Consider the following 26,434-nt stretch of genomic DNA (forward strand, 5'->3'; position numbering starts at 1 on the left):
CGCTCTGTGGCATGTGGGATCTTCCCAGATCAGGGGTCAGACCTGTGCCCCCTGCACTGGCAGGCAGATTCTTCACCACTAGACCACCAGGGAAGTCCTCTCTTCTGCTTCCACTAATCCCATCATCGAAACCTGATTACCTCCCAAAGGTCTCACCTCTGAACACTGTCCCGCTGGAGGTTCCAATTCAAACACATGAATTTGGGGGAGACAACGTTCAGTCCCTCAGAAGAATTAAAGGGGTTTTCAGAAGTCGGGAAGCATCGGTGGCCTTGGTAGGAACAAACTTTGGTGAAATTGTGAGTGTGGAAATCTGATGGCAGATCAAGGGAAACGTTGGAAAGCCCAAGAGCACAATCTCAGTCCAGCACTCCAGAATCTGCTGCAAGAGAAGGAAAAAGATGGGCATGCTTCTCTCTAGATGGACAGGTCTGAGCTGCTCACAGGCATCTAGAAGGTGTCAGTAAAGAATAATATGGTCACTTAAGAGTTCTGGAGAGAAAGGAGACTAGTGGAGACAGGTCCTTCGGGTAGCAGGAGAGGATGCACCCAGAGGAAGAAGGGCTGGACAAAAAGCAAGTTTGCCTCTGCTGGAGTTAGAGGGAGGGAGGAAGGCTGGGCCAGAGATGGTAACCCTGTAGGGTATCAGTAGGACCAGCTCTGGGTGTGTGATTGTGTGCTAGCCACGCTCAGCCTCACCAGGAGTCCAGGCTTGCCCACTTCCACATTCTTGATAATGTTCTGTTTGAACTTTTTTGTTTGTTTGTTTTATCTTGTATGTGGAGTCCAACAGAACCAAGAAGCAAGCCCGTGAACAGGGAACATATACCTGACGACCATGTGCTCACACTCAATTTCAAGTCCACAGACACGACAGGCAACAGGGAGCCCACGGATACGCATGAAAATATATCAGGGAGCTGTTAGAATATTTCAAAGGGTTCAGAATCTCTGGGTTTGAAAACCACTGCGACCCAGCCAAGCAAATGTCCATTAAATTTCCATGGTTTATATTTACATTTAAAATTAAGTTCAGACAACACAGAACTGATTTGTCAGAAGAGTTAAACCTTTTTAGAAAAATTGTTCCACAAAAACCACCAGCTCTAAATGTACTAAAATTTATATTTCAAAGTAATTTGTCAGAAATGTATCTCAATGTTGTCATAGCCAATAAAATACTCTTAAGAGCTAATAGTTACATCAGCAGGAAGATCCTTCTCAAAACGAAAAAATATCAAAAACTATTTGCAACTTTGCATTTGAAAAGAGTAACGGATGTTACTTTCAATTAATATAATTGAAAATGAAGTTGTTGAAAGTAAATATTGTGCCAGCCTAATTAAAGAACTTATAGATAAGTGAGCCAAAATAATCTTGTGATTAGAATGTCACATTAGCAAAATACTGTAATATTGTATTATATACAATTATGATACTAAAGATAATATTTTTTGCAATTTTTGAGTCTATGTTCTATTCGTGCTTGCTCAGTTGCTCATTTGTGTTCCACTCTTTGCAGCCCCACGGCTGTAGCCCGGCAGACCCCTCTGTCCATGGGATTTCCCAGGCAAGAATACTGGAGTAGTTTGCCATTTCCAACTCCATGGGATCATCCTTACCAGTGTATATGTTGTTAATATACAATATTTTTATTTTAATATACAATTGTTAATATATAATTAATATAATCTTTTTGAAGGAAAAAGTTTTATGTTTTAGTCCCTGTAGCTGCATTTCTTTTCTTAAATCTAAAATTAGGGTCTCTGCATTTTCATTTTGTATTGAACCCTGCAAAACATGTGAACCTGAACCTGGCTATAAGGATGGGATGATGAGGATATCCAGGCTTCATACACTCAGTTTCTCTTTTTCTTCCTGAAAAGTTGGAGGCAAGGAAAATGTGGGTGTTCGGGGGTGGAAGCAAGGTGGAGTCTGAGTGTGTGCCCTTGGGGGAGTGTTAAAGGTTTAAATTGATATGTGCAGAATCAGTAACGGAGCACTTTGTCCAAGGGCTTGAAAATACTTTCAGTGTGGTGACTTCTGTAAGCTTTCTTTCTCTTTTTATTACTAAACTATAATATATTGTTTATTTTATGACCAGTCATAAAGAAAATTACATTTTGGGATTATCTATTTCTGCCAAAATATTTGCCAGGCTAATACCATGCTGTGAAAGTGGAATACAGTTAGCTTGACTGGATATGAAATCAGTGGTGTGCTGAAGTCTCGGCTGCTGTGGATGAAAGAGAATCTTTGTGAAAGAGTGGTGTAAACTGTAATGCCTTCCAGTTGTGACAGTCATTACATTTAATTTTGGAAAACAATCCATGAAATATGAATTGTAAAGTGTGTTTTTGTATATAAAAGTAGGATATTTCAAAACATAAAGTTGGCATATGCTCTTTGTTGAAAATTAAAAAATATTGTCACATAGATACACAGATTACCCAAGTCCTTCTTTCAAAGTCAACTACTGTTATTATTTTGAAATGTTTTACAGATATTTTGTTGCAAATGAATTAGAATGTAATTCTGATCCTGCAGTTACACATTATATAAATTCTTCATAAAAATACTTTAATGTTTATATGATGGCCCACTGTGTTGCTCTGTCATACAAATGCATCCATTTACCCAATGTTGGGCATTTAGGTTGAAATCAGATTGATTACATTCTTTGCAGCCAAAGATGGAGAAGCTCTATACAGTCATCAAAAACAAGAGTGGGAGCTGACTGTGGCTCAGATCATGAACTCCTTATTGCCAAATATATACTGAAATTGAAGAAAGTAGGGAAAACCACTAGACCATTCAGGTATGACCTAAATCAAATCCCTTATGATTATACAGTGGAAGTGACAAATAGATTCAAGGGATTAGATCTGACAGACAGAGTGCCTGATGAACTTTTCATGGAGGATTGTGACTTATGTACAAGAGGCAGTGATCAAGACCATCCCCAAGAAAACAAATGCAAAAAGGCAAAATGGTTCTCTGTGGAGGCCATACAAATAGCTGAGAAAAGAAGAGAAGGGAAAGGCAAAGGAGAAAAGGAAAGATATACCCATTTGAATGCAGAGTTCCAAAGAATAGCAAGGAGAGATATGAGAGCCTTCCCCAGTGATCAATGCTAAGAAATAGAGGAAAACAACAGAATGGGAAAGACTAGAGATCTCTTCAAGAAAATCAGAGATACCAAGGGAACATTTCATGCAAAGATGGCCTCAATAAAGGACAGAAATGGTATGGACCTAACAGAAGCAGAAAATATTAAGAAGAGTGGCAAGAATACACAGAAGAACTATACAAAAAAGACCTTCATGACCCAGATAATCACAATGGTGTGATCACTCACCTAGAGCCAGACATCCTGGAATGTGAAGTCAAGTGGGCCTTAGGAAGCATCACTATGAACAAAGCTAGTGGATGTGATGGAATTCCAGTTGAGCTATTTCAAATCCTAAAAGATGATGCTGTGCAAGTGTTGTACTCAATATGCCTGCAAATTTGAAAAACTCAGCAGGGACCACAGGACTGGAAAAGGTCAGTTTTCATTCCAATCCTAAGAAAGGGCAATGCCAAAGAATGTTCAAACTACTGCCCAATTGTACTCATCTAACACTCTAGCAAAGTAATGCTGAAACTTCTCCAAGTGAGGCTTCAACAGTAGGTGAACTGAGAGCTTCCAAGTGTTCAAGCTTGATTTAGAGAAGGAAGAGAAACCAGATATCAAATTGTGAACATCCGCTGGATCATAGAGAAAGCAAGAGAGTTCTAGAAACACATCTACTTCTGCTATATTGACTACTCCAAAGCCTTTGACTGTGCGAATCACAACAAACTGTGGAAAATTCTTCAAAAGATGGGAAAACCACAATACCTTACCTGCCTCCTGAGAAATTTGTATGCAGGTCAAGAAGCAACAGAACCGGACATGGAACAAGAGATTGGTTCCAAATCGGGAAAGGAGTACATCAAGACTGTATATTGTCACCCTGCTTACTTAACTTATACGCAGAGTACATATGCGAAATGCTGGGGTGGGTGAAGCACAAGCTGGAGTCAAGATTGCTGGGAGAAATATCAATAACCTCAGATTTGCAGATGACACCTCATATGGCAGAAATCGAAGAGGAACTAAAGAGACTTTTGATGAAAGTGAAAGAGCAGAGTGAAAAAGCTGGCTTAAAACTCAACATTCTATGAACAACCCAAATAAAAGCACTGAAATTGAACCTGTGATCAAAAATCTCCCAAAAAACAAAAGTCCAGGACCAGATGACTTCACAGGAGAATTCTATCAAACATTTAGGGAAGCACTAATGCCTATCCTTCTAAAACTCTTTCAAAAAATTGCAGAGGAAGGAACACTTCCAAACTCATCCTACAAGGCCACCATCACCCTAATAATACCAAAACCAGACAAAGACAGCGCACAAAAAGAAAACTACAGGCCAATATCACTGATGAACACAGATGCAAAATCCTCAACAAAATGTTAGCAAACAGAATTCAGCAACACATCAAAAAGTTCATACACCATGATCAAGTTGGGTTTATCCCAGGGATGCAAGGATTCTTCAATATATGCAAATCAATCAATGTGATACACATATTAACAAACTGAAAGATAAAAACCATATGATAATCTCAATAGATGCAGAAAAAGCCTTTAACAAAATTCAGCACCCATTTATGATTAAAACTCTTAAAAAAATGAGCATAAAAGGAATCTACCTCAACATAGTAAAGGCCACATATGATAAGGCTACAGCAAACATTATTCTCAATGGTAAAAAACTGAAAGCATTCCCCCTAAGATTAGGAACAAGACAAGGGTGTCTACTTTCCCCACTATTATTCAACATAGTTCTGGAAGTGTTAGCTACAGAGATCAGAGAAGAAAAAGAAATAAAAGAAATCCAGATTGGAAAAGAAGAAGTAAAGCTCTCACAGTTTGCAGATGACATGACACTGTACATAGAAAGCCCTAAAGGTAGTATCAGAAAATTACTAGAGCTAATCATTGAATTTAGCAAAGTCTCAGGATACAAAATCAGTGCACAGAAATCACTTGCATTTCTATATACTAACAATGAAAAATCAGAAAGAGAAATTAAGGAATCAATGCCATTCACCATTGCAACAAAAAGAATAAAATATCTAGGAACAAACTTACCCAAGGAGACAAAAGAACTGTACACAAAAAATTATAATTCACTGATGAAAGAAATCAATGATGACATAAACAGATGGAGAGATATTCCATGTTCCTGGGTAGGAAGAATCAATATTGTGAAAATGACTATACTACTGAATGCAATCTACAGATTCAATGCAATCCCTATCAAATTACCAATGACATTTTTCACAGAACTAGAACAAAAAATTTCACAATTCATATGGAAACACAAAAGACCCCGAATAGCCAAAGCAGTCTTGGGAAAGAAGAGTGGAGCTGGAGGTATCCACCTTCCTGACTTCAGATTATACTACAAAGGTACAGTCATCAAGACAGTATGGTACTGGCACAAAAACAGAAATATAGACCAATGGAACAAGATGGAATGCCCAGAAATAAACCCATGCACCTATGGGTACCTTATTTTTTCCATTGGAGGCAAGAATATACACTGGGGAAAAGACAGACTCTTCAATAAATGGTGCTGGGAAAACTGGACAGCTACATGTAAAACAATGAAATTAGAACGCTTCCTAACACCATACACAAAAATAAACTCAAAATGGATTAAAGACCTAACTGTAAGACCAGAGACTATAAAACTCTTAGAGGAAAACATAGGCAGAAAACTCGATGACATAAATCAAAGCAAGATCCTCTATGACCCACCTCCTAGAGTAATGGAAATAGAAACAAAAGTAAACAAGTGGGACTGATTAAACTTAAAAGCTTTTGCACAGCAAAGGAAACTATAAGCAAGGTGAAAAGATAGCCCTTGTAATGAGAGAAAATAATAGCAAATGAAACAACTGAAAAAGGGTTAATTTCCAAAATATACAAGCAGCTCATACAACTCAATACCACAAAAACAAACAACCCAATCAAAAGATGGGGAAAAGACCCAAACAGACATTTCTCCAAAGACATACAGATGGCTAACAAGCACATGAAAGGATGCTAAACATCACTCATTATCAGAGAAATACAAATCAAACAACAATGAGATATCACCTCACACCAGTCAGAATGGCCCTCATCAAGTAGTCTACAAACAAAAAATGCTGGAGACGGTGTGGAGAAAAGGGAATGCTCTTGTACTGTTGGTGGGAATATAAATTGATACAGTCACCATGGAAGATGGTATGGAAATTCCTTTAAAAAACAAGGAATAAAACCACCATATGACCCAGCAATCCCACTCCTAGGCATATACCCTGAGGAAACCAAAAAGACACATGTATCCCATTGTTCATTGCAGCACTATTTACAATAGCTAGAATAAGGAAGCAACCTGGATGTCCATCAAAGATGAATGGATAAAGAGATTGTGGTACATATACAGAATGGAATGTTACTCAGCCATAAAATGGAATGCCTTTGAGTCAGTTCTAATGAGGTGGATGAACCTAGAGTCTATTATACAGTGTGAAGTGAGTCAGAAAGAGAAAGATAAATATCATATTCTAATGCATATATAGGGAATCTAGAAAAATGGTACTGAAGAATTTATTTACAGGGCAACAATGGAGAAACAGACATAGATAATAGACGTATGGACATGGGGAGAGGGGAGGAGAGGATGAGATGTATAGAGAGAGTAACATGAAAAGTTACATCACCATATGTAAAATAGAGAGCCAACAGGAATTTGTTGTATGGCTCAGGAAACTCAAACAGGGGCTCTGTTTCAACCTAGAGGGGTGGGGTGGGGAGGGAGATGGGAGGGAGGTTCAAAAGGGAGGGGATATATGTATACCTATGGCTGATTCATGTTGAGGTTTGACAGAAAACAACAAAATTCTGTAAGGCAATTATCCTTCAATTAAAAAGTAATTTAAAAAAATTTTCAACATTCAAAAAATGAAGATCATGGCATCCGGTCCCCTCACTTCATGGCAAATAGATGGGGAAACAATGCAAACAGTGACAGACTTTATTTTCTGGGCTCCAGAATCACTGCAGATGGTGATTGCGGCCATGAAATTAAAAGACGCTTGCTCCTTGGAAGAAAAGTTATGACGAACTTAGATAGCATACTAAAAAGCAGAGACATTACTTTGCTAACAAAGGTCCGCCTAGACAAAGCTATGGTTTTTCCAGTAGTCATGTATGGATGTGAGAGTTGGACTATAAAGAAGGCTGAGTGCCAAAGAAGTGATGCTTTTTTTTTTTCATTTATTTTTATTAGTTGGAGGCTAATTACTTTACAATGTTGTAGTGATTTTTGCCATACATTGACATGAATCAGCCATGGATTTACATGTGTTCCCCATCCCAAAGTGATGCTTTTGAACTGTGGTGTTGGAGACGACTCTTGAGAGTCCCTCTCTCAATGACTCTTGATTGCAAGGAGATCAAACCAGTCAGTCCTGAAGGAAGTCAGTCCTGAATATTCATCGGAAGGACTGATGCTGAAGCTGAAGCTCCAATACTCTGGCCACCTGATGTGAAGAGCTGACTCATTTGAAAAGACCCTGATGCTGGGAAAGACTGAGGGCAGGTGGAGAAGGGCATGACACAGGATGAGATAGTTGGATGACATCACTGACAAGATGGACATGAGTTTGAGCGAGCTCCAGGAGTTGGTGATGGACAGGGAAGCCTGGTGTGCTGCAGTCCATGGGGTCACAAAGAGTTGGACACGACTGAGCAACTGAAATGAATGAACTGAACCTGAAGATTCCTCACGGAATTTCATTCCAGTTAAAATGTTTCTAAAATTATCTAAATATAATCATCTTCCATTTCTCTGCTTGTCCCTCCTTTCCCCCCACTTTCTAAGGAACAAACCAAAAGTGAGTTACTGACCTATTTGATTCTTTGTTGCTTAAGACCACTGTGCATAATATATATATATATATATGTATATATTATTAGAAGGCAAAAAAATACTAAGACCAGCCTACAGGAAATTACCTTTATGAACTTATTTTCTGTTAAACAGCCTCACAAATGAAATGCTTGAGAATTTCTTAGCAGGGAAGAAAGGTGAAGATCCAGGTATTGCATGAGGAATGAATTAATCACTGCGGGAGAGAACGCAGGCTCGAAATGGGTTGAGGATCCCTGACAGATGTAAGAAGCTGTCTTCTGTCACCTCCAAATTATTTAAGTGTAAATGGGTCATCTGAAAGTACATTTAGATTTTCCCAAATGACCACTCTAACTCAGAATGTTTTGCTCCCTCTCTATTCAATTCAATCTATACTGGTTGTTCCAGAATACATTTCCGAGGTCAGGAGACTTGGAAGAATTAAGCCCTTTGCAGATGCCTTGCTTGTATTTGGGGATTAATTTACTCCCACAACAGGATCTGGCTGATTAGCGCGTCAGATATGTCTTAAGAAAATTCTATGTTTCGTGCATCACTGAGATGTCTGCTGCCTCTCTAAGAGGCTATGTGAAAATAGCTTGTGGAGTAATCTTATTTTTGTCTTTTTGTTACCATGAGTTTTCCACAAGAGCTGGCCTTTTCTAAATTGAGGCTGACTAACCACTTACAGGACTAATTGCTATTGTAGGTTGATTGGGATAGTATCTATTTTCTATTTTAAAAAGTTCATACCAAGAAGCACTTGTTTGGTGGCTTGCTTGTCAAATGACTTCCCCCCGCCAGAGTGCTGTGTGGGAAGGTGATTCTTAATCACCGCTGGAGACTGTATCCATTGTAAGCAACATCACTCAAGTACATAACCCAACACAACTTCACAAGTTAGGGCAAGAGAGGACAGGACCGCTGAACCCGAGTCTGCCACAGCTGGCCTCTGTGCCCTGCCACTGGAGTAAATCTCCAAGACAGAGTTTTGGGTGAAGTAGAAAAGAAAAGCTTTATTGCTTTGCCATGCAAAGGGAGACACATCAGGCTAATGCCCTCAAAACTGTGTGTCCCCACCTGGAGGGGGGTAGTGAGGAGTTCCGAGAGGGCATGATCAGCTCGTGGACGTTCTTCTGACTTGTGGTGAGGTAGGTGGGAGTCAGCGTCACCAACCTTCTGGCTCCAGCCTGCCTGGGGTCTACAAGCTTTGGCCAGCATACCTCCTTAATTGTTCACTTCCCCTACCTGGAGGGCTTTTCAGTATCGTATCTGCAAAACATCTCAAAGATGATGTTGTGTGTATCCCATGACGGAGAACCAGGACCCTGCCCCTAGGTTGCACTCTTTCCTACTGTTTCTCCCTTGTCTCCAAATCCCCTCCCCTCGCTGATTAACAATCGCTCAAATCTTCCCATTGGAAGTCAGGGAAGGTTCTGGAGGTTGAAGGAAGGCTGTTTACTATGATTAAAGGACGGGGCCTCAGAATGACTTCGTGCCGAGGGCCTTGCTTGGTATCAACCCTGACCTCTTGTTTTCACACGTGTCTTCATTACTTTTTCAAGTTAGAGGCTAGGACTAAAACCCACTTGCAAGGCCTTTCCTTTGAGGGTTGAACACCATGAAGGCTGAAGTCATCTAAGGAGGCTTCATGGGGAAACTGAGATCAGAATTCGATGTGGCTGTTGCTGTCGGACTGTTGTGGGGATGGGAGGAGGGTTACAGGCTGAGGGAAGAAAATGAACAACTGGGGTGAGCCTGAGAGATGGGTGGAATCAGCCAGACGAGAAGCCTGGAACATGGAGAAGGTGCCTCCAGCAGAGGCTGCAGCGAGAGTGAAGCACCAGTGGAGGACCATAGGCTGCACTCCACTATCTGCATTGTCCTTCTGAGTGGGTTTGTTTCCTGAGTAGTATCCTGCGGTGAGAACTCTTGGAGCAGTGGTGGGAAAGTCGTCATCTTTGGAGGCATACTCCTTGGCAGAGGATCACTGGTAGGTTGTGACCCCTGTTGATGCCCCCGGGACCCTCCCCCAGCACCCACGCGTTCATGTAGATACAGATTTCCTCCTGCCTCTTCTCCCACCTTGACTCTTGAGCTTGGACATGGAATTTGATTTGGTCAATAGGATATCAGCCAGCATGACCTTAGTGTATTGGGATTTGTTCCTCTGGAATTCCGCCTTTGCCATGTGACAGAGAAAACCTGTGAGGAGAGAGACCTGACTGACCCAGTTATCCCAGCCACCCTGAAGAAGGAAACAGACAGAACAGGCTCTCTCTTGAAAGCAGGACTCCATCTTGGGCCGGACTGTGGACTTTGAGCTATATGCCCAGTATCTATGGAAACGACATACCAACTGGAAAACCAGGCCCCTGGAAGGAAGAGCCCCAGGGCTCATACCTAGCGTCTCCATCGCCTGAAAGAATACCCTAATTGTCTGTGTAACTGAATAGAATCATACATTCTATTATGCTTATTGGGGTATGACCACAGGCCTAATGACAACTGTCCACTGTTACTACCTAGGCTTAAGGCATATGAATCACGGGTTCTTTTCCTTTGTTCAGACTAGTTTCAGAGAATTTGGGGAAGTGGGTTTGGGCACGTACACTTAGGGTATATAAGGTTTTCACAAAAACTGTTCAGGGTCCTTGGCTAAGAGGAGACTCTGCCTTGGGCCCGCCGGTGTAATAAGCTGCACTCCACTATCTGCATTGTCTTTCTGAGTGAGTTTGTTTCCTGGAGCGCGAGGCTACAGCAACCCCAGCTGAGCCACCAGACGGGTCAGTGAGGTCAGCCTGAGTGAGGCCAGCCAGTGAGGCCAAGCCGGGACATTCTGGATGGTCACAGGGGCATAGGGGACTGGACGTGACACCATGGAACCAGCCAGCTGAGACCAGGCGGGTGGCTTGTGAGCAGTCAGGTGGCGGTTGTTCTAAGGTACTAAATTTGGGGGTGGTTTCTTACACAAAACAATTAGGTGAGTAAGGTGAAAGATTATGTCTCTGGCTGCTCTTTCCTGTGTGGGTTCATCATGCTTGGTTGGTTGGTTTTAGTTGCTAATTCGTGTCCGACACTTGCGACCCTGTGGACTGTATGTAGCCTGCCAGGCTTCTTTGTCCATGGGGATTCTCCAGGCAAGAATACTGGAGTGGGTTGCCATTTCCTTCTCCAGGTTTAGATTTAAAAATATATATATTTATCTGTTTATTTGGCTGTGCCAGGCCTTAACTGGGGCATGTGGAATCTTCAGTCTTCGCAGCGGGTCCTTTCAGTTGAGGCATGGGGAATCGTTGCCACATTTGAACTTTGAGCTGCAGTGTGTGGGATCTAGTTCCCTGACCAGGCATGGAACCCAGGTCTCCTGCACTGGGAGTGTGGAGTCTTAGCCACGGGGCCGCCAGGGGAGTCCCCATAATCACGTTTGTTGTTGTTGCTTTTGTTCCTAATCTGTGTCTGACTTTGCGACCCCGTGGACTGTAGCCCACCAGGCCTCTCTGTCCATGGGATTCTCTAGGCAAGGATACAGGAGTGGGCTGCATTTCTCCCTCCAGAGGATTTTTCCAACCCAACGATGGATCCTGTGTCTGCTGCATTGGCAGGAGGATTCGTTACTGCTGAGCATGCAAGGAATCATGCTTCGCTTGATAGTTAATAAATATTGATAATCTTTAAGTCTCAATCCAGGTCCTCTTTATTTTCAGTCAGCTCTCCCTCATCACGTGATTTCATCCAGTTCCACAGCTTTTTAAATGCCGTATTGAACCATGAGTTTGTACCTGCACCTCAGCCCTCCCCCACCACGCTCCTGGCTCAGATGTCCACCTCCTGCCCGACACCTCCAACTGGATATTTTACAGGCTCTTGGGCTCAAGATTACCTAAAACATACTACCGCTTTGGTGTTCACCGAATGACTACCACGAATGCAGCTGCACAGGCAGAAATCTCACTCATGGTGCCCCCTCACCCCAGCTTTGAGATAGAACTGATAATTTAAAATTGTATATATTTACGGGTTCAACTACATGATTTGCTATATATATATGTGCATGCATACATTGTGAAATGTGTACCATAATCTAGCTAACTACCATATCCATCACCTCACAAAGTTCCAATTTCTTTCCTCTTTTCTTTCTCTTTGTGCTAATAGCATTTAAGATTTACCCTCTTAGCAAATTCCAAGTAGACAACACAATATCGTTAGCTAGAATCTCACTGTTGCATGTTAAATCTCCAGGACATAACTTCAGCGTCATCCCTGACCTCACCTTCCCCCTCCTTGCCTCTGTTGTCCATCACTAGATCTTATTGTTTCACCTTCTCAGCACATCTCAAGCCCACCCACTTGTGACCATCTCCACAGCCACCACTCCAGTCCAGTCTTCATTATCCCACTCAGACCCCCACTAAGGATGCCTGATTGCCCTCCCTGCATCCAGTCTGTTCCCTGCCCTGCTGCTAGGAATGGCTATTTCTCAGACATAAATCTGATCATGTCACTCCTGAGTTTTAAGCACTCCACTAACTTCTTATAACTCTTGGGATAAAGATCAAAGTAACAGTTGTGGCTGAAAAGGTTGTGTAAGTTCGAGGCCCTCCTAAGAGGGTCAGTGATGAATAATGTATTGTCAAGTCCTTTTAATTTTATTCATTCTTGTGGGTAAGTGGTAATCTCACTGTGGTTTACATGTACACTCCCATAATGACTAGTGATGTTGAAGACGTTTTCACGTGCTTATTGGTCATTCATGTATCTTCTTTTTGGCATGTCTCAAGTCTTTTGCCATTTTTAGTGGGTCGTTTATCTTTTTAATATTGATTGCAGGAGTTACTTATATATTCTCTAAAGAAGTTCTACTTATGGTGTCTTACAAATATTTTCTCCAAATCTATTGCTTGCCTTCTTCTTTTTTAAAATATATTTTTCAGGGAATTTTCTGAAGGTCCAATAGTTAGGACTTTGTACTCTCACCATCGAGGGCCTGGGTTCAATCCCTGATCAGGGAACTAAGATCCTGCAAACCCTTCAACACAACCAAATGTATATGTATATGTATATATTTATGTATATATATGTATATATTATGTATAAACATATATATGTTTCAAATTTTACATTTCCCCTTGTCAGCTTTTTTGAAATATAACTTGACATGCAAAGTTTACCTTAAACATTGCATAAATTTAACATGTACAGTGCCTTTTCACTTTCTGAATGGTATTTTTTGAAGAGCAGAACATCTAGATTTTAATAAACTCAGATTATCAATCTTTTTTTCTTTTATGGCCAATGCATCTCATGTCCTAAGAAATCTCTGCTTATCCTAAGGTGGTAAAGGATAAATAATGTTTTAAAGACAATTAAAAATAAACCTATGCCTATTTCCTTTTCCTTTGTCCTAAAAAACGATGGTACTTCTAGTTTAAAATCACTGAGATAATACGAACCATTTTGGTAAAAAGGTCAAGAATGAGAACGACAGAAAATTTCATGTATAAAATGTTTCATCCCACCAAGGTTACCAAGCTCAGAGACCTGGAAGAAGAGGAATGGGCTCCTCTCATGATTAGGCAAAGAAGCTGAGTTCTTCTAGGACACACCCCCTCCATTTCCACCAAATGGTACACGGCTCATTATCAATAATTTTGGTGCTCCATATAAATCAGTTCTAGTTTGACTTTTTGTATCCAAGATGAAACCAGTCAATCCTAAAGAAAATCAACCCTGAATATTCACTGGAAGGACTGATGCTGAAGCTGAATCTCCAATACTTTGGCCACCTGATGTGAAGAGTTGACTCATTGAAAAAGGCCCTGATGCTGGGAAAGATTGAAGGCAGGAGGAGAAGGGGGCAGCAGAGGATGAGGCAGTTAGATAGCATCCCCGACTCAACGGACGTGAATCTGAGCAAAGTCCAGGAGAGAGTGAAGGACGAAGAAGCCTGGCATGCTGCAGTCCATGGGGTCACAAAGAGCCGAACATGGCTAAGTGACTGAACAACAACAATAAAAACAAAACAGAAATGCATTTGCAGCCTTATTGGGGCAGGCACGGAACCCACAGGAAGGTTACAGAGTTGATCTCCAGAAAGGACAGGTGTTCAGCTGTGAGGATGCAGGGAGCAGGATCAAACAGGTGCACAGACCTCCACAGGGATGAGCCATCTCCAGCTGTCTCTGTTTTTGGGTTACTCCTCTCAAACTCAGCTTCCAAGAGGACAGTGTCTGAATGACCTCATTTGGTCACATGCCCCTGGAGGTACAGGGACCTTGGGTGACAGCCCTTCTTTCATAACTGGATTCAACAGATGAAGGGGGTGATTGCCCCAAGGAAAATCTGGGGTGCTTCTCCTGGTAGAGGCAGGGCTGGATTTTGGGAGGATAAAGTCAATAAATGCCCAGTATTCTCAAAAAACGGCAGAACACACAGCCTTTGGCTTGTGTTTGTGTCTCCTAATTAAGGTGACATAGCCTTTAGTCAATTATCTTTGAGTCTTCCATTAAATAACTGGCCTGAGTTGTATTACATCACTGCCCAGGCTACCTGTGTGAAAGCAGAAGATCTGACTACAGATGAGTTTCACTGTTGTGATTGTTTTAAGTCTTGAAATTGACCATGCATTCTGATTACTCAGGGTTTTTGTAAGTTGTTGCTCAGTTATGTCCAACTCTTTGTGGCCCCATGGACTGCAGCACACCAGGCTTCCTTACCCTTCATTATCTCCTGAGTTTGCTCAAAATTATGTCCATTGAGTCGATGATGCCATCCAACCATCTCATCCCCTTTTCCTCTGCCTTCAATCTTTCCCAGCATCAGGGTCTTTTCCAATGTACCAGCTCTTCACATTCGGTGGCCAAAGTATTGGAGCTTCGGCTTCAGCATCAATCCTTCCAATGGATATTCAGGGTTAATTTCCTTTAGGATTGACTGGTTTGATCTCCTTGCTGTCCAAGGGACTCTTAATGAAGAATCTTCTCCAACATCACAATTTGAAAGCATTAATTCTTTGGCGCTCAGCCTTCTTTATGGTCCAACTCTCACATCCATACATGGCGACTGGAAAAACCATAGCTTTGACTATACAGACCTTTGTTGGTAAAATAATGTCTCTGCTTTTTAATATGCTGTCTGGGTTGGTCATAGCTTTTCTTCCAAGGAGCAAGTGTCTTTTAATTTCATGGCTGCAGTCACTACCTGCAGTAATTCTGAAGTCCCCAAAAATAAAGTCTGTCACTGTTTCCATTGTTTCCCCATCTATTTGCCATGAAGTGATGAGACCAGATGCCATGATCCTAGTTTTTTGAATGTTGAGTTTTTAAGCCAGCTTTTTCACTCTCCTCTTTCACTTTCATCAAGAGGCTCTTTAGTTCCTCTTCACTTTCTGCCATAAGGGTGGTGTCATCTGCATATCTGAGGTTGTTGATATTTCTCTCAGCAATCTTGATTCCAGCTTATGATTCATCCAGCCTGGCATTTCACATAATGTATTCTGCTAGAAGTTAAATAAGCAGGGTGACAAGATACAGCCTTGACATACTCCTTTCCCAGTTTTGAATCCGTCCATTGTTTCATGTCCGGTTCTAAGTTGGCATGCAGAAACTCTGTAAAATCTAATATTAAGTGGGGAAAGGGTAAAAGACTCAATAAAATATAACATGATCCAGATCAGAAGTGAATTAGGGCAAATATAGACATATTTTTGTGTATTAGATTCTTGCTTTTTACTTTATTTTTTGAAATTCATATTTAGAATTTTTATTTTATTGACATATTAGAGCATAACTGATTAACAATGCTATTTTAGTTTCAGGCGTACAGCAAAGTGATTCAGTTATACGCGCATCTATTCTTTTTCAAATTCTTTTCCCATCTGGGTTGTTATGTAATATTGAGTAGTGTTCCCTGCGCTATATAGTAGATCCTTGTTGGTTATCCATTTAAAATATGGAACTGTGTACTGTCAATCTCAAGCTCTCTAGCTAGCCTTACCCCAGATTCCTTTCTTTCAAAGTTACTTAAAAAGTTATGTTTCTCCACCTTCTGGTTACCAAAGGAGAAAATTAGAAGGGATAAATTAGGAGTTTGGGATTAACATAAACAAACTATCATATATAAAACAGATAACCAACAAGGATCTTCTTTATAGCCCAGGGAACTATATTCAGTATCTTGTAATAACCTATAGGGGAAAAGAATCTGAAGAAGAACATGCATATAACTGAATCATTTTGCTATACACCCAAAAGTAACACAACATTGAAAATCACCTATACTTCAATTTTAAAGAAAGAGTTTGGAAGTTTATGTTTCCCTACATTGAAGAGTGCGATGTTGTGGGCTCTTGAGACACTTGCTCAAACTCACACATTTGGAAACAACTCCCTTCAGGAGGCAGGTGTGGGGCAAGCGTCTGGAAGTCACACCCCTGCAAGACAGGGCACACTCTGCTCACCGCAGTGCACGTGGCCCTAAACGTCGGTGGAGAGTGCCCCACGCCAGGTCAGCTGATTGTAGGAAGCGCTCATACGCTAACGTAACTGGTGCAAGGCTGAAAACAAAACAAAAACAAAGTCTGGGTTTCTGCTCTTTGCGATGGTTTGTCTTGTGTGTGTTTGTGTATCACTGAGTGTGTGTGTGTGTTCCTCTGGCTTCAGCGCACTTGGCTTCGATTTATTTTTTGTCATTGCTGGATCTAACTTGTTCTATATGGTTTTCCATCCTGAGGGGGTAGCACATCTTATGAATTGAGCAGGGCCTGAATACCAAAAAATGCACCACAAATGTCAGTCATGCTATTAAATGTCGAGACAACTTTCAGCAAAGTACTCCATATCTCCGAGCCCCGGTTTCTGGACTGGGCAGCAAGAATTTCAGTTGTCCTTCTCGGTACATAGTCGACTTGCCCGGTGCCCCTGGTATTAGGAGGGGTCATGCACGTGCTCTGGCCAGTGGGTTGAGACTGGGAGCAGGTGTGTGTCCCTAGGGAGAAGCCTTAAGACAGCTGTTGTTGTCGTCATTCAGTCGCTCAGTGGTGTCGGACTCTTTGCGACCCCATGGACTGTAGCCTGCCAGGCTCCTCTATCCATGGGGTTTTCCAGGCAAGAATACTTGAGTGGGTTGTCATTGCCTTCTCTGGGAGATCTTCCCAACCCAGGGATCAAACCCATGTCTTCTGCATTGGCAGGCAGATTCTTTACTGCTGAGCCCCCAGGGAAGCCCTGTGACAGCTGTCATCTTGCGTTTTCCCTGAAAGATGACAGAGTCATCTGGTCCCTGTGTGGAGCAGAGTCCCCGCCAACCCAAAGCACACGCATATAGCATCACCATGCTGTTTGACGTCATCAGGACTTAGGGGTTGTTTGTTACTCAGTGTGACTCAGCCCATCCTGGCTGCCATTTTCTGACATGAAGAGTGAGTTCAGTAGAATTTACCTCTGAGGTTATTGTAGTCAACATGCAGAGAGAATCCTTCTACTTCTACCCTTGTTCTCACGGCTCCTCCACCCTCAAGCTCTCTCTTGTCTACATCGCTCCATCCAGACTCACTTCCCCACCCTCCCACTATCCCTCTTTTATGGTGTCCTCTGTGGAACACTGGCTCCATTGTGTTCAAACTCTCTAAACTGCTTCTCATCTTTTTTTCCCCAACTGGAAACGGAATTTCAGAGCCTAAAGGGACCTCCCCCCTCTAAGAATCTGCAGACAAACCTTCAACCTCACTCCCAGCCTTGAGCATCTACAAGACACCATGACATCTTAGACTCATCAGTACCAGTTCCTGCTCCTCCCTGGGAGCTGCCATCAGACCTGTTTTCTTTAGCTGTCAGCGTCCATTTCCTAAGGACTCCTGACTGCCTCTGCTCCCAGGGAGTCTGTGGTCACTGGGCTGCTCTACCTGGCCTCTCCCATGCAGCTCAGACACCTCCCTGCCTGTCCTCCCCACTCCCACCCATGCTTCACATAAGCTCTGCTTCCTACCCATCAACCTCCATCTTCTTCTTCTAACCACCTCCACCTCTCCCCCAACATTTTATCTAAACTGCAATCACAGTCCCTGGGGCGCCTCAGCAGAAGATTCCTCTTCCCTTGTTCCTGGCTAGGGGCCAGTCACACAGGAAAACAGTGCCCGGTATGGACCCGTGACTACATGCTGTGTGTGTTGCCTAAAGCGAAAATAAATGATTTTTCCAGAAAAGCTAGCATTGTTCACTCTTCTAGTCCCTGAAGTTTCAAAGACTTGGATATGACTGAACGACTGATCACGCATACTTACTTCTCAGAAACCCCTCCTTGAAAGATCTCTGTTCTCTTCCTGGCCTCACCTCACCTTTCTCTGTCCACTCATTTGGCTGGCAACCCCTAGAGTTTTGTCTTCGGGATTATCTACATGCTTTTCTCCAGGGAATCTCACCCACCCTATGGCTTCTATGACCATTTAAATACAGAGGACTCCCAGTGACCAGCACCAGATTGTCTCTAGACAAGAGCTCTAGGAGTAGCTATGTGATGTCCCAATAGACCTGGGGACACCTTATACTGAACACACCCTCAAGCAAATACTTTTTCTCCTCTGACCCCAAATCTGTGCTGTCCCTTCTATTTTGATCTGGCTTAATGGCATCACTGTTTACCTGTCTCCCGATTTGGAAAACTCCCTGCTGTTCTCACCTCCTTCCTCTCAAACCCTGCATACAGTCAGCTGCTAAATCTTGCTGTTTCTAATTTTAAAACATCATTTGATTCTATCTCTTCCAAACCCTATGCTACTGGCTTAAAATAGGCTCTCAATGTATCTTCTCTGGACTGTTTTTACAAGCTGTCTGTAATCTGTTTTCCCGATAAATTTCCCTCCATCCCCTCCTCCAGCTTGCTGCTGTAGTTACAGAAAACAAAGCTAATCAGGTTTTTTCTCTGTGTAAAGGTTTCTGGTGGTTCTCTGTGCCCATAGGGAAAAATTCCAACTATGTAGTTTGCCTACAAAGCTCTTAACCTCCTGGTCCTTCTTCTTCATCTTGATTCCTTTCCTCTGTTCATCTTCTTCATGCACGTGCTGGTTCCTGTCCCTCCCAGGCCCATTGCTTCCAGTACAGACCATGCATTTTGAGAAGTCTACATATTTTGTTTCAAACTGTTCTGTTTGCTCCTCTCTCACCCTATTCACTTGAAAGCTTCCTACATCTGTTATAACCAAGTTTAAGCATCACGTACTTGGTGAGGCCTTCCCCAATTCTTCCAATTCTTATATATATTGCTGTTCTGTTCCTTTGGCTCCCAGAGCACTTCATATTTGCTGCAGACTTTACAATGTGTCTCTTCATCTTTCTATTAATATGTTTGTCTCTCACCCTGGATAGACTGTAAGTTTCAGATTATTGGAGAACTGAAAAGAAGTTGTTGATCACATGATGAGTGAACACAATGTTGTTCTTGGTACCAGTCTCTTCTGTTCTTCTTACTACATCTGTAACAGACAATCAACTTGAACTTAGGTTTTTAATGCCTTCGGGCTGACCAGCTGCACGCAGCCAGGCTATTCAGTTGTGTAGCCAGAAATGGCCACTGAACACTTGAAGTTCTTCTAGTACAAGGTGAAAGAAGCTGTAAGTGTAGAATATACACTGGATTTTGAAGACAATATGAAAAAGAGAATGTAAAAATATCTTGCTAACAAACTTTTAAAATTATTCACATGTTGAAATGATAATATTTTGGATACACTGGATTAAATCAAATGTACTATTAAAATTAATTTCACCTGTTCCTTTTTTATTTTTAAATGTGGTTACTATAACATTTAAAAGTACACATGTGGCATACACTAAATATAGATGTTGCTGTGACCCTTCAACCCATTATGTAGATGATCTCTTGGTGGTGAGCCTGTGTTCTGTTTTTTGTTTTTTCCTTTTTGAATCCTTGCAGTGGAGGAATTTTTTTCTGGCGGGGATGGGGAGACACTAAAAAAAAAATGATATTTGTTAACTGATTACTGTTGGACCAACTTTCCCAAAACATCCCCTTACATTTTTTCCCCATTCATGGAGTTGCAGGGTCGGACAGGACTGAGTGACTGAACTGAACTTACGCTCCTAGTGAAGAACCAACAGGTTTTCTATCATCAGCTACTACATCAGGGCCAGGCTGCTTTGTCCAGTGTCACAAGCCTTCCTCAGTCCTGTTGCACTTGACTTATCCAGCCTCATCTCTCATAAGTCCTAAGTAGCACCCCTGTCTTTCTGTCTGTTTTCCAAGCTACTTGAAGTCTTTGTTTCTATGCCTGCTGCTCTTGCTTAGAATCTCCCACCCTGGCCCCTTTAAATCAAGCCAGCCTTCAAGATCATGGCTCCTACTTCTGTCCCCCACATGACTTTTTTCCTGCTTATTAGCACTTACTTTAATGTCCTCCTAGTTATTCGTAAGAGCCATGCAGTTTAAGCTATAATTATTCATTTACTCAACATCTGCATTGCAATCACCATTCAATTTAATTCCAAAAACATTTTCATCTGTGCCAAGAATGGGGCTAGGTGAGCCTGGGGTTGGGGGTCACCTTTCTGCAGGGCTTGGGTTAGGAATTGGCCAGATAATGCACAGATTCCTGCCCAGCACCTTTCCTAGCATTCGTCCCACCACAGGCCTGGGCCATATTTGTTCTGATTCCTTATGTTCCATGTTAGAAATTGCTAGTATGCCACATCACGCCAAAACATTCAGACTCCTTCACCCAGGGTTCAAAGTCCACGGGCCTGGATTGGGAAGCTCTGGGCTCTGAGAAAATGTCTTCTTTACCTATTCTTCCTGCATTAAAAGTGATTGTATATTATCTAGGGTGAAACAGATCACCAGCCCAGGTTGGATGCATGAGACAAGTGCTCGGGCCTGGTGCACTGGGAAGACCCAGAGGGATCGGGTGGAGAGGGAGGTGGGAGGAGGGATAGGGATGGGGAATACATGTCAATCCATGGCTGATTCATGTCAATGTATGACAAAAACCACTACAATATTGTAAAGTAATTAGCCTTCAACTAATAAAAATAAATAGAAAAAAAAAAGTGATTGTGATACAACTTCTTCTTAAAGTGACCCAGCCCAGGGCCCTTCGTTCCTGGGCCCCAGTCCTTCTCGCCCTTACACGAGGGAGGCCTTACTGCTCTGGGACTGAATCTCAGCTCCTGCATGGAGCAGTGGGGCCAAATCCTCTCACTCCTCCAGGCCACATGGCCCTCTTCTGTAGGATGCGTCTGTCAGTGTGTTAGCTGCTCAGTCGCGTCCGACTCTTTGCGACCCCATGGACTGTAGCCCACCAGGCTCCTCTGTCCACGGAATTCTCCAGGCAAGATTGGAGTGGGTAGCCTTTCCCTTCTCCAGGGGATCATCCCAGCCCAGGGATCAAACCTCTTGCATTGCAAGAAGATTCTTTACCATCTTAGCCACCTGGGAAGCTAGGATGTCCCCATGTGTAGGATGAGGACAACACTATTCAGAGCTGTGATAAGAACTGTGCTCAAGGCGCACAGTGGCCACCAACCGACGTCGGCCTTCAATAACACATGTCACATCCCCTACAATAGAAGAGGCAGTTTTGCCTATTAGGTCCCATATGGGCCTCCAGCTTCAAGGCCAGGGTGTTTCTAACGTGCCGGTGAAGAAACGTTGAATGAATGACAGAATCCGCCCAGTTACGATTACTTCTGCCTTTCCGATGTCGCGCCGTAGGTGCAAAGGCAAAGAAGCACACGGAAAGGTCGTCCTTTACGGTGTCAGACTCGAGGTTCCCAGCGACGATCGCGTCTGCAAAGAAGGCGAAAGGCCATACGCGCCTAAGGCGCGGCACCTTCCCGGAACCACCTGTGTGCCGGACCGGAGCGGAAGCGCCCAGCGGGCTGGGTTCGCGGGAGGCCCGGCGCATGCGCGGCGCGTCAGCGCCTGTTCCTTCCGGCGGCGCCGCCCGGAAGCCTTGGCCCCGGCCCCTCCCCCTCGCCGGCTCGGCGGTGCGTGCGGGGCCGGCCCGGCGAGGAGGCGGGACACGTCGGCGCTGCCGCCTCCGCCGCCGCCGCCCCTCCTCCTGCTCCAGCCGCCTCGGCCGCCGCTTCCCGGCCGAGTTCGAGCGGCCCCGGCGGACCCCGGCGCGTCCAGCTGCGCGGACCCGCGCCCGTCCCGCCCGGCTGCTGCCCGCGTCCACCCCGCCGCGATGGCGACGCGCTCGTGCCGGGAGAAGGCGCAGAAGCTGAACGAGCAGCACCAGCTCATCCTGTCCAAGCTGCTGAGGGAGGAGGACAACAAGTACTGCGCCGACTGCGAGGCCAAAGGTAGTGCGGCGCGACCCTCGGGCCGGGGCTCCGGGGTCCCCTGCTCCCGCCGGGCCGGCGCGGGCCGCCCGGCAGGTGCCGCGGCGGGTGGGGCGGCCGGGCGGGCCGCGTCCTCCGCCCGGGCGCTGCGGGGCTGGGCTGCCGGGCGGACTGACGGTGCGCCGGTCCTCGGGGCAGCACTCTGGGCGGTCCTCGCGGCGGCATTCCCGGCCGTCCTCCCGGCGGTCCCGCGGGCCACCCTCCGGGCGGCCCTCGCGGTGGTCCTCCCGCCGGCCCTCCCGGCGCTCCTCGCCCGGGGCGAGCTCAACGAGGCAGCTGGGGAACGGCTTGAGGCTGGGCGTTCGTGCTGTGCTCCAGCCTGGAGTTTGGCCCGAATGATAAGGGGTTTCGTTAACGTGAGTCTTCTTGGACGCCGGGCTTTTTCTGTTGCTGAAGGTTTTAATTCGATTCTCTCCGACTATGTAGTCCAGGGGAGTCTATATGTGGACCCTGGTCTGTGTGCCTCTTGAACGTCGAAGGGGTGTTCTTCAGATCCAGACATGAGAGGAACCTAATTTTAGTTTGTTCAGTTGGAGGGCTTCTGCCTCAGCCTTTGAAATAGACACACTATTTTTAGCCTATATGTTTCGGCTTTGGAGAACTGATGTATATTTAATGTCTTATAAGTAATCTCACGGGAAACACGTTTCAGAGTTTTTTTTTTGTTGTTGTTGTTCGTTTAAAACAAACCCCTCATACGGCTAGGAAATAAAACCCAGCTTATTCGTGAATTGCTGTCCCTGGTGAGAGACCGAGGGTTCTTCGGAGCCTCAGTCAGTCTCCGGGAAGGTAATTGAAGATTTCTGCACTGTTTGACCTCGACTTTTCCTGAAGCTTTCCAGTTCTTCCTCAACGCTGTGTAAATGAGTCACGTCTCAGTGGGCAGGTGATACTTGACAAGACTCAGCCACATGCCATTGGCAGGTTCCTTTACTACCGTGACGGTCCCCGGCTACTGGGAGGTCATGTGACTGGACTGGAACCGGACCGTTTATGAAGCACTTTTCAATATCATAGTAAAGTCACATGGGGCCAACCATTCAGGCGGTGAGTTGCAAACGCCCGATTATCGCGCTAGTATTTGTTTACCTGATATGGATTACGTGTGTCGTTTTTGGAGAATGAATGCCTTTCTGTATTGAGGCTCTATTACTCATCACTGCATTAGTGAAATACTGGAAAATGGGCCTTTAAAAGGCCAGTATATGAGTTTATATTTTATGCATGTTGAGTAATGAATCAATCACATAGTTAGATAGAGATGCTAGTAAGTATTAAATCTATTTATTAGAAATTGAATAACAGTTTTAGCAGTTCCCTTTCTTTATCTATAGAAACCATTCAAAAATAATTCTTGTTCAGATTTCTTTCTGCCAAAAGGTACTTTGTAAAATCAGATTTTCGCTAATATTTCTTAAAATAATTTATAGGTTTAGAGAAAGCCATTGTTTATCACATGTTGACATTTGCGTTTATGGTTTTTGAGGTGGGGAGGATGTAATCAGGTACTTCTCACATTAGGACAAAACTTTTACTTTTTCTGACCTGAGGAATAGGGAGTGTTGGTTTTGCTCACATGTTGGATTGCCACCGAGGTTAGTAGATATGTATTGAATGGATGTCTTTTTTTGTTTTGGCTTTGTTTGGTCCTGTGTGCGTGGTTTTGTTTTTGAGAAGTGGAGGAAGTGGGACAGAAGAGAGTACCGAGAGCTGGAGGATGTGGTGTGAAGGGCGTGAGCCACAGGCATGATTTAGAAAGGTCAGCGCTTTTTCCTGATGCTGCTGAATCTAGGATAGTGTTAAGGTGATCTTCTAAATTATTTCATTGTTTCATCTTGGTCCTTCAAGGGGAAAAAAAAAGCAAATAGTTCAAACCACTTATTGGTTGAATGAAACTTGATTTCATAGTTGTAATAATTGAAAAAAATTGACATGGTGAGGCAGTTGCTATGGTTAAATTTATTTTGTAAAGTTTTTGAGTCTTTGGTATGATCTAAGGGGCTCTCTTTGTAGAAATCTTGGCTTATTTCTTGATTTTGGATTTTTTATTATGTATACCAGATGACAGGGCCTCTCATGTGGCGCTGGTGGTAAAGAACTAGCCTACCAATGTAGGGAGACATAAGAGACCTGGGTTCGATTCCTGGGTCAGAAAGATCCCCCTGGAGAAGGGCTTGGCAACCCATTCCAGTATTCTTGTCTGGAGAAGCCCATGGAGAGAGAAACCTAGCGGGCTATGGTCCATAGGGTCGCAAAGAGTCAGGCATGACTGAAATGACTTGGCATGCACGCACGTGCCAATTGACATAGTAAACGTAGGTAGTGAAATTCTGATTAAATGTATTTTTTTTAAAAGTTGGAGGATAAAATTATTTAATTGCTGTTGTTACTAAGTTTTGTCTACTTCTTTTGTGACCCCATGGACTGTAGCCCGCCAGGCTTCTCTGTCCATGGGATTTCCCAGGCAAGAATACCGGAGTGAGCTGCAGTTTCATCCTGCAGGGGATCTTTCCAACCGTGGGATGGAACCCACGTCTCCTGCAGTGGCAGGCAGATTCTTTACCACTGAGCCACCAGGGAAACCCCTGGAGGATAATTGCTTTACACTTAAATGTACTTTTAAAAGACATGCTAAAGGTCTTATTTTTACAGCTCAGTTATTATAAGTGGTTCCATACTGTATATGTGTATTGATTTTTTTTTTCATCTCCTAATAAACTGCATCAAGCTTTTCATGTATTTTGAAACTATTTTCTAGTTAACTTAATTTTCTTTCTTAAAAAGTATGTTTCCCCTATTGCTCTTTGTACCAGAACTAGAATTTAGGGCTAGAGATTTCCCTGCTCTATTGCCTTATACCAACTGGCAGAAGTTTGTCACTTGGATTTTGACATTTTCTTCCTGAATCACTGGTGTGTGCTTCCTGATAGTATTTGGGAAGGGAGGAAGGAGAGAAGGATGGCATAGGTGCCAGTTTCCTGATCTTGGTCCTACTCTGAGCAAGTCTGTTGAGTGACTGGAGAATAAGAGCAAGCAGGTGGTGCCACCCGTACTCTCTCAGGCCTCAGCGGGCTCTCCGCGGGAGTTTGAAAGCAGTTCTGTCGGTGACTGGTTGGTGGCACTTGATGGAGCAGGGAGGATTTAGAGCCCCTTGCTGACTTAAAGTGTACTCTTCAGTGTTTAAAGTTTCGTCTGGGGTAAATACTAGCTGTCATTTTGAGCATGTATAGGTCAGCATGAAAAATGCATCTCTTGCTTTGTAAGTTTTGGGGTGGTTGGAAGCAGAAGATGCTTGGACCCTAGAGACTGCCTGGTGTGGAGAGGTTAAGCTCTTGACCCAGATCAAACTCGCATTTCTTCAGTCCACGATCTGGACTTGAGGACACCGCCAAACGCCGTATCAGGTTAGAGAGCTAAACTTGTTGTCAGACCCTAAAGGAGCTTGTTTGGTGGGGGCTGCATTTTTGCACACGAATAATTTCAGCGCAGTGTACTCAGCACACTGTTAGAATAGTACCCGTGAGCAGTGCCTCCCTGGCCCCTTCCTGTGGACTGCTGTCTCCTTGCGCCGAGCTTTTGTCCCTTGATTGTCTTCACAGCTCCTGGAGCGCTGTCTCAGAGCCTTTGCATATGCTGTTTTCTTCTGCCCAGGAAGCTGACAATTTTTCATCTGGTCAGTTTACCTATCTTCTGGTTTCTGCTTAAGTGTCTCTTCAAGGGAATTGATTCTCCCTGCTCTTCCCAGGTTAGATTAGGCTTCCACTTACACATGTGAGATGCACCTTGAGTTTTTTTTATTACACTCATCACAGTTGTAATTAAACATTATTTGGGTAATTATTGGGAAATCAGGGATTGGGTTGTAGCTCTGAGACGGAAGAGACCTTGTCTGTCTTGTTTTGCCTTATAGCCCCAGCCCTTGGCACAGCAGGTGAGATGCATCAGATAGATGCAGCTCAGCAAATACCTTTGAAAGGGCGGATGTGAAAGCACAGAGCTGAGGACAGACGGCAGGTATGTGGATGAGAGTACACGTTTCGGCCTGTGGGTAGACTGTCTGAAAGCATGGTCAGACTTGGC

The 26,434-nt window shown here is 43.7% G+C and overlaps 1 protein-coding gene across 3 annotated transcripts in view; it reads left to right on the forward strand.

The window, feature by feature from the left end:
• Nucleotides 1–21,978: 21,978 nt before the first annotated feature.
• SMAP1 (small ArfGAP 1) overlaps nucleotides 21,979–26,434 on the forward strand; it is a 159,179-nt gene continuing 154,723 nt past the window's right edge. For 2 of the 3 annotated variants that reach the window (XM_065911337.1, XM_065911339.1), the window contains exon 1: nucleotides 21,979–22,315. In XM_065911337.1, the coding sequence (XP_065767409.1) occupies nucleotides 22,198–22,315 (118 nt within the window). In that variant the 5' untranslated portion in view covers nucleotides 21,979–22,197. The remainder of the gene's footprint in view (nucleotides 22,316–26,434) is intronic. The other variant, XM_065911338.1, reaches the window with a different exon arrangement.

The sequence above is a fragment of the Muntiacus reevesi genome, chromosome 19 (assembly GCF_963930625.1).
Source record: "Muntiacus reevesi chromosome 19, mMunRee1.1, whole genome shotgun sequence".
Taxonomy (NCBI): Eukaryota; Metazoa; Chordata; class Mammalia; order Artiodactyla; family Cervidae; genus Muntiacus; species Muntiacus reevesi.